The sequence below is a fragment of the Cervus canadensis genome, chromosome 1 (genome assembly GCF_019320065.1).
Source record: "Cervus canadensis isolate Bull #8, Minnesota chromosome 1, ASM1932006v1, whole genome shotgun sequence".
Taxonomy (NCBI): domain Eukaryota; kingdom Metazoa; phylum Chordata; class Mammalia; order Artiodactyla; family Cervidae; genus Cervus; species Cervus canadensis.
Window position 1 is genome coordinate 122,179,061 of NC_057386.1, and position 9,796 is coordinate 122,188,856.

The window sequence follows — 9,796 nt, forward strand, 5'->3', positions numbered from 1 at the left end:
GGCGGTTTCAATCAGTGTGCTTCCCCTAACAAAACTATGATTAAAGTTGAGATGTAGATTCTGTGGCCAGCTGGATGCTCTCTCTGAGCCCAGCCTTGCTGTGTTAAAAAAGTGAGATTATCACTTTTCAAAGTATATCAGCACTAGACTGAGACCACCTCCTTGATGTTCTCAGGACTGCAAGGGAAGAGTAACAGGACATTTTTTCCCCCTAAGGAGCTGGGACTTGTCTCCTGGGACAATGCCTGTGCTCCCGGGATTACAGCTGGGAGGAGTCCTGCCCTGACACTTTCCCCCTCTGATCTCTGCAGTGCCCGGAAACGCCCCATCCCCTACTACCGGCCCAGCCCCTCTTCGTCCAGCGGCCTCAGCAGCACCTCCTCCTGGTACAGCAGCAGCAGCAGCCGCTCAGCCAGTCGAAGCTACTCCCGGAGCCGCAGCCGCAGCCGCAGCCGGAGCAGGACCCTCACTAGCAGCAGCTGCAGCTCCCGCAGCCCCAGCCTGGGCTCCCGGAGCCGGAGCCGGAGCCGGAGTCGGAGTGGGAGCTACAGCTCAGCAGACAGCTACTCCAGCACGAGGCGCTAAGCCAGGGCCCTCCCGTGAGCCCACTGCCCATGGGGCCCCTTTCACTCTGGCAGTCTCCCCCACTCCCCGCCCACCCTGCCTTCTCCTTGGTGACAGACAGCATTGAGGGCTCCTAGGCCCTGTCCTTCCTGCTCTCCTGGGGAGGAGGAGAGGAGGGTTTGGGGGATTTAGCCTCGATGTGGAGCTGCTGGGAGCTTCCACCACACCCTCTGGGGCTCAGCTCAGGCCTGAGCATATGGAGAAGACTACCTTCTTTTGGCACAGAAAAGCCTCAACGGTTTGTAAGGCGCAATGAGTCCATGACTAAGAAGTTTGGGTCTGGCCAGGAAAATGTACAGAGAGTTCTGCTAACCCACTGCTGCCAGGCTGCATACTGAAGACCAGTGGTATTTATCACAGCTGCCCTCCTTCTCCTCTCATCCAGTCTCGTGGCTACACCTGTATGGATCCCCATGAGTCCCATGGGGTGAGGAGTGGATATTAGAAGAGAGCAGGGCGGTTCAGGTCCAAGAGAGGGGATCAGGAGTTTTAGCTCCACACATAGGTCAGAGCAAGTGCTGAAAGGCTATCGGGTCCTAGAAAGGGGGACACGTGACTAGGGGACATGGACATTTCACTTGGTAGTAGGTGTCAGGAGATAGGAGATGGACTCTCTGGTCATGAGTATAGAAGCAAGAAGGAGGGGGGAATAAGTCCACTGCTCCCAGTAGCTCCTTGTGGTCAGGAAGAGGAGCCCAGTAGTTTCTAGCCGTGGAGAGGCCACCAGGCCATTTACACAAAACGCCTCTTGGTGGTTCACAGGGACCCTGCGACCTCTGCGAAAGGACACAATGGACAGTTAGGACAGCTTGGCCTGCAACCGCACTTCCCAAGTTTGCCTCGGCCCCAGTAGCTGGCAACAACTTAATTCCACGGGACCATCTGCTGAACATTCCCCAGTGCCGTGGCCAGCTGCCAGTCCCAGCGCCAGCCAGTCTGGCCTTACCCTCCAGTTGGCGCCTGCCTGCCCCCTCCCCACTGCCCAGACTGCCGCACCCTGGGTCCTACCCACTGCAGCCAAGCGCCCACTCACCCACCTACCCACCCTCAGCCTAAGTCAGCCACTTTGCCCCTCAGGAATTTTGCCAGGATGGGGCACAGCAGCCCAGGTTTGGGGGAAAGATCCAAATCCAGAGAGTCTGGGGGAAAGGAGGTTGGATGCTCCGAAGCTTCTGCTGGTTTCCAGAGTTCTTAGCAGGTTGGGAAAAGCCCCACCCTCATTTCTGCCCTTACCCCACTCCCCCCCACCCCGCCCCGCCACCCCTGCCCAGGGCTGGGCAGTGAAGGTAAGCTGATCTCCAACACACAAACACCACCAGCTGCTTCACCCACGGAGGGCGCTAAGAACAGGGGCATGAGGGAGAAGATCCTTAAAATAAACTCTGGGGCATCCCCCTCACCAGCTGACTGGCTTTCCAGAGCCTTGCGGGTAAGAGTCCAGTTTGTGGTGGCAACAGCAGCCGGGCAGGGCATGAAGGGAGAGGGTGAGAGGGACAGTCCCCAGCTTTGGAACCTGGGCTTTGGGAAGCAGAGAACCAAATATTCTTTATCCCTTGTACCCCGAGGAGGGGAAACATTTGGGAAAAAAAAAAATCCTGTTTCTTAGAAGCAGTGATGTCCTCCCTCCCAAGTCTTTCCCATCGTATCAGCCTGTGGAGCCAGAAACTGCCCTGCAATGATCCGGAAAGTCCTTCCTCCACCAGGAGAGGGGAGCCAGGCACCAGGGCAGCAGTGGGGGACCCGGCCTTTCCATGACGCCCGCTGGCCCAGAACTGGGCCCCGCCCACCAAGACTAATGGATGCCAGCGTGGTCACTGCAGAAGGCCTGATGGCAGGTGCCTGGGACAGGGGCAGGTGCCCTGGGAGGGCCTGTGCAGCAACTGTAAATAACCCTCTTCCCCGCCCAGGAGCCCGAACTGGACTCCAGTCTCCCTTCATGGAAACAAAGGCTTTCTGGAGCCACGGAACCTCCTTAGCAGGACAGCAGTGAAAGACCCAAGAGCCCCCGTCCAGACTGCCTTCATCCATGCAATTCTGGGGGACCATTTTTGCCTGGGGCTCCTAGCTAACCTCTTATTTATTTATTTATGTTTATTTATTTATTTATGGGATTCCCTCTGCCTCCCTCTCTCTCGGTTGCCATTAGCAGTATTCAAGTATTTATTTATTTATATGGAGAGGATGTGTGTATCTGTGTGTGTGTGGTATGTGTGTTTGGGGAGGAGGGGAAACTTCTAAAGTATTTTTGTGCATCTCTCTTTTTTTTTCCCCCTCATGTCTCTATGGATGGAATTTGAGAGGCTGGATGTGGGTGGGGATGTTTGCCTTTTCCCTGAAAGGGAGAGACTTAGAGCTCTAAGCTTGGAACACACTGGAGGTGGCACAGAAGCACTTCAGGCCAAAGATTCATGACTAAGCCCAAGTCGGGTGAAGTTCAGGCCTGCACCCCAGTCCCCCTGCCTACCAGCTACCTAACTGAAGTACCAAAAAATGAAAATGGTCAAGAAGCTTATGAGCTAAGGTGCTGACCTGACACTGTAGAGTCACAGCTGACGTGGGGGTTAGAGTCTAAAGTTAGCACATAAGGCAAAAGCTTCAAAGTCTAAATCATCTGTGAAAGACCTTTAGGGACGCACCCAGTGTGAAACATATGTGCACCTCTGAATCTCACCCTTATTCCAGGGAATATATTAGTGGATGAGGTCATTTGCTCTTCTGAGCCTAAGCTAAGTGTTTTCATAGAAGTTACACATGCTTCTGAACACCCCCTTAGCTAATTTCTCCCCATCCCCTGTGAGCTCAGGGTTGCCCTAGTGACAAGGTATCAGCCATCCTGAGAGAGAGAGACAAACCCAAAGCAAAAGCCTTTTTCTGTGACCTCAGGAGAGAGCATACTACTATTTCTGAAGTTGGAAAACAAACAAAATGAAAGGAGCAGCCGGAGGTTCCCCACCCCCAACCCCCTCGAGAAGGCCATTCCAAAACCTGTCTTGGGAACCAGGATCCAGAGGTCTTGACCAGCCCTGGCTCTCTCACCCACTAGCAGCTGAGTGGAGAGGGTGCCCGCCCTTTCCAAAGTCACCCTTCACTGCCTTGGCATGGCCAGCTCTCCTGGTCCGGCTTTGGGTTTGGTGAGACTTTTTCAACATCCCTGATTGTTTTCCCTGGCAATGTGACTTCACTCTGCTCTAACCCAAGCAAAGGAGTACCCCTAGCCTGGGAAAACTTGCAAGAACTTAAATGCCTCCTGGGAGAAAATCTGCCCTTCCCTGTCACTTGGTGTGTTTCTCAGATTTCCTTTACATTTCCTTTTCTTTCCATCCAAAAATAAACTCTTATTGGGGCACTGGTAAACCTTGTTTAACCAGCACCCCCACGCCTGGCACTGCTGTTTCTCTGCATCCTTCACCCTCAGTACACTTCTGCTTCCAGGGGATGATACAGACGGCCTAAAACCTGCTCATGGTTAGAACTTATTTTAAAAAGTAGTATGGGAAATGGGAAGGAGATGTGGCTTGAGGTCAAACAACATGAGGCCCTTTGACCCTCCTGCTCTGGATAGTCCCTGGATATGTGGAGCTAGGCAAATTGCTTCCTTTCTCTGAGCCAAAGTTTCCACCTTTGAGAAGTGGAGGAGTTTTTGAGATACAACCCAGAACATTGACCTGAGGCCTGGGCAATTCTTCAAAGACCTAATGAGTTCACTGAGACTTGGAGAAAAAAGGAAAATATCCTCAAACATTTTAGGAGGTTCTCAATCATGAGAATAAAGCCTAAAAGCAATGTGTGAACTCCCATTAGTGGATTCAGAAAATTGAATTCAAATCCCCCACCCAAGAACATTCTAGTTGATCCAGGTTGGACTGCATTTCTGCCTCCATCTGTTCCCTTCTTTGAAGGAAATTCAGTCTTTCAGAAACAAAACACACAAATTGTGATGTTTGAAAGACACGAGGCTCTCAGTCTCAGAGAGCCCCCATCACTTTATTTACCGAGACCCATCTTCCTTTCCCAAAGGCTTTGCTTGAAGAGGTGAATATTTGGGGTGCTTCCAAAGGTTCAAAGTCCATTTTCTTCTTCTCAAGCCTCATTTTTATCTTTTCTTTTGCTGTATTCCTTTTCACAAATATTCAAAATAGCCTCACGTGCTTTACTTTCTTTTCCAGCTGAATAGAAAATTGTGTCTGATTTAAAAACAAAACACCAGAATCCTCAAACTGCATCCCTTCCATTGGCCAGCGGTGTCCAGCTGAGGACCTTAGGGTAGATACAGTGTCCATCGAGCAATGCCTTGTTGCATCTGCTTCCTTCTCTGCACCCACGGGCCAGTGATACCCATGGGGTTGATATCTCCCTCTGTCTGTGGCTGTTGTTTTGCATTATTTTCAGTTTTCTGAGGGTTTGTTGGTTTTGTTTTTTGTTGGTAGTTGTTTTGCATTGTAAATACCATGATGGGGGCCCCTCATCAGAACGTGGCTTAATGAATAATTTATTTCCTATTTATTGAGTGGTATTGGGAGAGGTGAGAGACCACCTCTTCTCCGGAAATGTTATTGGAAATCAGTCTGTCTCTCAGCTCCACTGTCTGTGGTAGGGACGTTCTCGCCCAGGTAATGAGTGCTAGAATCACCGGCAAATTGGAATTGGCAGAAACGGAGGCTTCAGTCATACAAATTAAGCTCAAATGGAACTAAAACACTGGTTATCTCCGGGAAAACCTCATTTAGATGGAAATTAATTGAGGAATGAAATGCCTGTGCACAAACCAACTTCTATTAAAAAGTCACAACTCCTTGAAAAAGAGAGAGAGGGAGTGAAAAAAAGAGAATGAAAATTGTAATTCCTTTTCTCCGGCCAAGAAAAGCTGTGCCTCATCTTCTAACGAGCCGAGCCAAAGAGACTGGAACAGCATTCTTATGTGGTTCTCTTGCCTATATGTGTCCGTCTGGGTGCAATGGAGTGTTCTCGGGCCTCAGTCTTATCATCTGTAAAATGGGTCTTGGCCTAAGTGTTCTTGGTAGGGTGGAGGGAAGGGTTCTAACTCTGAGGCGGTAAGTTCCAGACCGTCAGATGTAGAATCCCTCGTGTCTTCTGCTGACTATAGGTTGAAGGGTCAGAAGAAAATAAAGAAGCAGGGTGTGGACTTATTTTGCAGAGTGAGTTGGGAGCAGCTGAGTCCTGGCAGAAGCGGGAGACCTCCAGGTTCTGGCACCTGGGAACTTCTGTGGCCTGGTGAAAGCCCTCTGTATGAGCTTGAACTTCTCTGCAAGCCCAACCATCCAGCATATTCAAAGGACAGGCCCGGACGGCTTTGCCGTGCTCCGGATTTCAGACCCCGTGTATTGTGTCAGGCTACATTTTGTGCAGTTGATCAAACCAGCCAGCGAGACTAGTCATGTTGCTGTGACCCATTTTTCAGGTGAGAAAACTGAGGTCCGGGAAGGGGGCACTTGACCTGCCCAGGCTCCCTTGAGCTCCGAGCTGCCTGACCCCGTGCCCTCCCCTTGCTCTCCCCTGGGAGCTCTTTCCTGCCAGGCGTAGGCTGTGAGGAATTCTCTTTGTGCTGTATCTGTTTTCTCCTGATCTCCAGCTGTCTCCTTCAGCAGCCATCGGCCAAGGACCCAGTAGAATCTACCACAGCAGCCCTGGGAGGGGGCTTGATCCACCCCAGGGCCATTTCTCCACATCAGGGGCTGGAACTCCCATCTGGAAAACCCCAACTTGGGGGACCCACCAGCAGCCCAGCTCAGCCCGAGCAGCCGGCCTCTACCCACCCGCCCACATCAAAGGAGGAGAAGCTGCTGTGTCTGCCGGCATCCTGGGACCCTGTCCTCCACGCAGTGACACAGTGGCCGTGGCTTGTTTGATATCTGGTGTCCACAGCTAAGCATAACCTTCCTGGGGTTTCTGGCTTTTTTTTTCCAGCCTGTACAAAACATGTCTCTGTTCTAATAAAAGGTTCCATGGTATGGTGTTCTCATCCTTGGCCCAGCATCCTCTGTCTACGTATGGTGCCCAGAATCAGAGGGAGGGTGACAGGGAGGTGGGGACAGAGAACAGCCAAGCAGCACCTGCTGTGTGTGACACATTGCCCCAGTGCTCATCTTGCTCCTTTCTTCAAAACAAGCCTGTAAGCATTTGGGGTTCACATATACATTCATAGCAGCCACCTTTCCCGAAGCCTTTTTAATCTTAGTCTTCGGCACCCACCTGTCTTAGGTATAGGGTTAAGATCTCTTTTCTACTAAGAGGAAAATGGAGGCCTAGGAAAGCAAAGTCACCAGCCCAAGACCACAGAGTCCATGATAGGATGCAAGCGGACTGACTCCAGACACATCTGTTCTCTGCTCTGCCCCACAGCACATCTGCTCATGAAGTAAGTGGCCAGTTTTCTTTGGTAAAAGTTTTTCTCTGAGGTCTTCACAATCAGGAGGGAGCTCAGTCTGGGGCACATATATGGGAGTCCAAAGACCTGGATTCTAATCTGGACCCTAGTGGTGTGCCAGGGAGCAAGGACCACACCCCACTGGGCCTTGGGTTATTCATCTGTAAAACAGGGACAGCAACAGCGACCTCCCTGGGCTGCTCTGAGAACCAGATGGGATAGTGGTGCTAAGAAAAGAAAATAACAGCCTGAGTCCACAGGAAGCACAGTGCTGCTAAGCATGATGACTTTTCTAAATCGAGTCTGAGTTATGGGAGGGACTCAGAAAGACAGCCTAAAGTAGCCTGCTCAGAACAGTGGGGCCCCCAAGACCCAGTGGAGGCCTCCAGAAACGTTCTCACTGTCCCATGTGAAAGTTTCTTGCCATAGAAAACAGGTGTTGAAAACACTCACAGGGCAGCCAGGTGGGGAAGTGGACAGAGTTGGGACTCTGGGGAGCCAGGGAGGCCAATGCACGGTTGCCACAGAGAAATCTCAACTCAGGGCTGCCACGTCTCTCAATTTATCCAGGGAATCTGAATTTTTAGGTTGAATTTCCTGATTTTCAAAATGTTCGAAACTCATTCCTTTTTTTCAAATACCATGTGGGTCCAAAAAAATTGTGTACATGCACACACACACACACACACACAGATAATATCATCCCAGAATAACATCCCAGGGGTCAGAGAGGAGGATGTGACTCAGCCCCACCTTCACTCCCACCCCCAGGGCCACTGGGAGGTTGTTTCAGCCCCTTGTTTACTCGTGAGTGGGTTATTAATTAGCTCAGGAGGAAAGATCAAACAAAACTACCCCTCCAGAAATCTCCCTCGGGAATCTTAGATGGGACTACCTCCCTGGGGAAGATTCAAAACTATCACATCGAAAAAGACAGATGTACAGAAAAGACTTTTGGACTTTGTGGGAGAAGGCGAGGGTGGGATGTTTAGAGAAAACAGCATCGAAACATGTATATTATCAAGGGTGAAACAGATCACCAGCCCAGGTTGGATGCATGAGACAAGTGCTCAGGGCTAGTGCACTGGGAAGACCCAGAGGGATCGGGTGGAGAGGGGGGTGGGAGGGGAGATCGGGATGGGGAATACATGTAAATCCATGGCTGATTCATGTCAATGTATGGCAAAAACCATTACAATATTGTAAAGTAATTAGCCTCCAACTAATAAAAATAAATGGAAAAAAAAAAACTATCACATCACATCACCACTCCCTGCCCCGCCACCCCCTGCCCCCACCACCCACACTGATTTCCTTCTTCCCAAACTGGTTTGGTTAAGGCAACCACCAGTGTCCTCTTTTGAGACTTCATCAATAAATAATGATAATAATTATTATTATTACTTTTTATGAATCAATTATCATGTGCCAAGCCCTTTGCATACCTTAGCTTGTTTTTTGCTAACCCCATTTAGCCTCATTTGACAGAGCAGAAGATCGAGGCTCAGAGAGAGAAGTTCATGTAGCTAGTGGATGTTTGAACCGAGGTCTATGGGCTCCGGGACCATTTCTGCTGCACCTCTCTGCCTAAGAAGGTATGAACCGCATCAACTTGGAGCTAGCCCCCTCTACGGGCCCCTGAAAACTTTTTCCAGAAAACACGTGTGCCAGGAGGTGGCCAGCCCTGGAGGGCTTTACCCTTCTGTCTGTGTTCTGACTCCCAGTTTTGGGTTATGGGAACCCTTGAGTTTGTTCTTCCTAAAATCGGCCTGAACAGGCACCCCACCCCGTCCTAGTCTCCAGGGGGGACAGCCCTGCTTCCACAAGTGCTTCTCCTTCAGGCGAGGTTGGCGACTGCCCAGGGATGGAGCAGAGGCAGCGTCTACCCTAACCTTCTGCAGCCCCAGGGGCACACATAGCCCTTCCACTGGGTGAAGGCACTCAGACAAGCAGGGGTTGGGGGCAATATCAGAAAATAAAACTTCCCAAGAAGCAGGGGCCCCTAGCTTGCCTCATGACCTTAGCAAATCAAGCCCTTTCTGGACTCTAGTTACCCCACCTGATTTGGCTTGGAGCAGTGGTTCTCAGTCCTGCATCCACACCTGTGACCTTTATCAAGCTACCCACACTTGAGTCCCACTCTCACCCCAAATAAGAATCCCTGAAAGTGGTTGCCTATTAGCAGTCTTTTTAAAGGGTTCCCAGGTCATTCTACTATGAAGCCAGGGTTGAGAACCACCGAGTCAGATGGCACCTAAAATGTCACCTGCCAACCAGATCTGACATCCTGAGTGTGGTACGAGTTGTCATCACGGGAACATAGAACACAGGCCACAACGCTCACTCTTGTAGAGGACCTGCTCTGTGCCAGGCATGATGCCAAGCACTTCATGGGCATCGACACAAATGACTTATGTGATTTCATCTTCACATCCTTATGAGGTGTGTACTATTTTAGGCTGATTTTACAGATGCAGAAACTGAGGCACAATCAGGCAACCTTGGATCACATGGCTAGTAAGTGGCGCATGCTGGACGCTAGAATGAGGGTGAGTTCAAAGGGACACCTAAAACAGCCTTGGAGATTCAAGGAAGGCATCCCAGAGAAACTGACATCTGGGCTAAAGCCTGGGAAGGGAGTGGAGTTGGCCAGGCCAGAAAAGGGGCCCAAGAGAGAGGAGGAAGGGGCTGGGATGGCAGGCAGGAGCAAGTGCCTGGGTTCGGGAGCGGGCGGAGGAGTGACCTCACCTGCCTAAAGTCGGGCTCTGTCCCTGCCTACCCTTGCAT

At 50.9% G+C, this 9,796-nt stretch overlaps 1 protein-coding gene across 2 annotated transcripts in view; it reads left to right on the forward strand.

The window, feature by feature from the left end:
* Positions 1 to 9,282, forward strand: part of SRRM4 (serine/arginine repetitive matrix 4) — a 169,964-nt gene extending 160,682 nt beyond the window's left edge. Inside the window, exons 13-14 of one of the 2 annotated variants that reach the window (XM_043440285.1) lie at positions 312 to 7,000; positions 8,485 to 9,282. In XM_043440285.1, the coding sequence (XP_043296220.1) occupies positions 312 to 585 (274 nt within the window). In that variant the 3' untranslated portion in view covers positions 586 to 7,000; positions 8,485 to 9,282. Of the gene's footprint in view, positions 1 to 311; positions 7,975 to 8,484 lie in introns of those variants that run through there. The other variant, XM_043440276.1, reaches the window with a different exon arrangement.
* The last annotated feature ends 514 nt before the right edge of the window (positions 9,283 to 9,796 follow it).